Source organism: Egretta garzetta, unplaced genomic scaffold, assembly GCF_000687185.1.
Source record: "Egretta garzetta isolate BGI_Z169 unplaced genomic scaffold, ASM68718v1 scaffold91, whole genome shotgun sequence".
In the NCBI taxonomy this organism is placed as follows: Eukaryota; Metazoa; Chordata; class Aves; order Pelecaniformes; family Ardeidae; genus Egretta; species Egretta garzetta.
This window is the reverse complement of record NW_009258661.1, coordinates 4,573,650-4,574,467: the sequence shown is the minus strand read 5'-3', so window position 1 is coordinate 4,574,467 and position 818 is coordinate 4,573,650. Positions and strand designations below refer to the sequence as shown.

General features: G+C 61.2%; 1 protein-coding gene across 1 annotated transcript in view; it reads right to left on the bottom strand.

The window, feature by feature from the left end:
- Positions 1–452: 452 nt before the first annotated feature.
- Positions 453–818, bottom strand: part of LHFPL4 (LHFPL tetraspan subfamily member 4) — a gene marked incomplete at its 5' end in the record, with an annotated part of 10,514 nt that continues 10,148 nt past the window's right edge. Inside the window, 2 exons of the mRNA XM_035903818.1 lie at positions 453–504; positions 730–746. Coding sequence (XP_035759711.1) covers positions 496–504; positions 730–746 — 26 coding nt within the window. The remainder of the gene's footprint in view (positions 505–729; positions 747–818) is intronic.

The window sequence follows — 818 nt, the reverse complement described above, 5'->3', positions numbered from 1 at the left end:
GGGGGCAAGGGGGCTCAAGTCACTTTACCCTGTTTAGAGAATATGAATTTACACATAAAAGTAGGGGTTGGGCCCCGTCCTGGCCACTGGGTCCCCCAGCTGTGGAGACAGGATCTCGGAGCTGTACAAAATGGGAGTGGGGAGGGGGCTGGGGCCCGGAGCAGCTGTCACAGGGTGTCGCTGGGCGCGCATTTGGGTGGGAGACAGCAAGTCAGGAGTCCTGGAGATGTAGAAATCTGTTAAAAACTCTGAGACTGTTTTTTCCTTGAAACAAAACCGCAGTTGGATGCTGTTCTCAAACGAAGCGGGTTTGGGGCGTCCTCCCCCAGCGGCAGCCCACGGGCGGTGGGGGGTGCAGAGCTGGCGGGGTGCATGGGATGGCGGTGCCGGCGTGGACATGGAGGTGGCTGTGGACGCGAATGAAATCATGTCTTAGTCCTCTATTTTCCATTGCTGCCAGCTGCGGGAAGAGGGTCCTGCTGCAGGCGCTCGGCCTTATATCCTCTGTGGGGAGAGCACAGCGTGGGTCAGGCAGGCCTGGCACCACCAGCGTGTGCCACACATATGCTTGTCCCCGTCCCTGCTGCCCCCCTTCTCCACTGCCCCCAGCCCCGCTGCCCCACACAGCCAGGGTCCCCCCTGTCCCACGCAGGGCCACCCAGCACGGTCACACCCAGACACACTGCATGGTTAGGGCTAGGGGATGGGACAGCAACACTCAGGACTTACCGCAGTGCCAACGAAATCTGTGGAAACAAAAGAGAGGGTGTCAGGCAGGGCGGGGGCTCGGCGGCCCGCACCCGGCCACACTTCTCTGC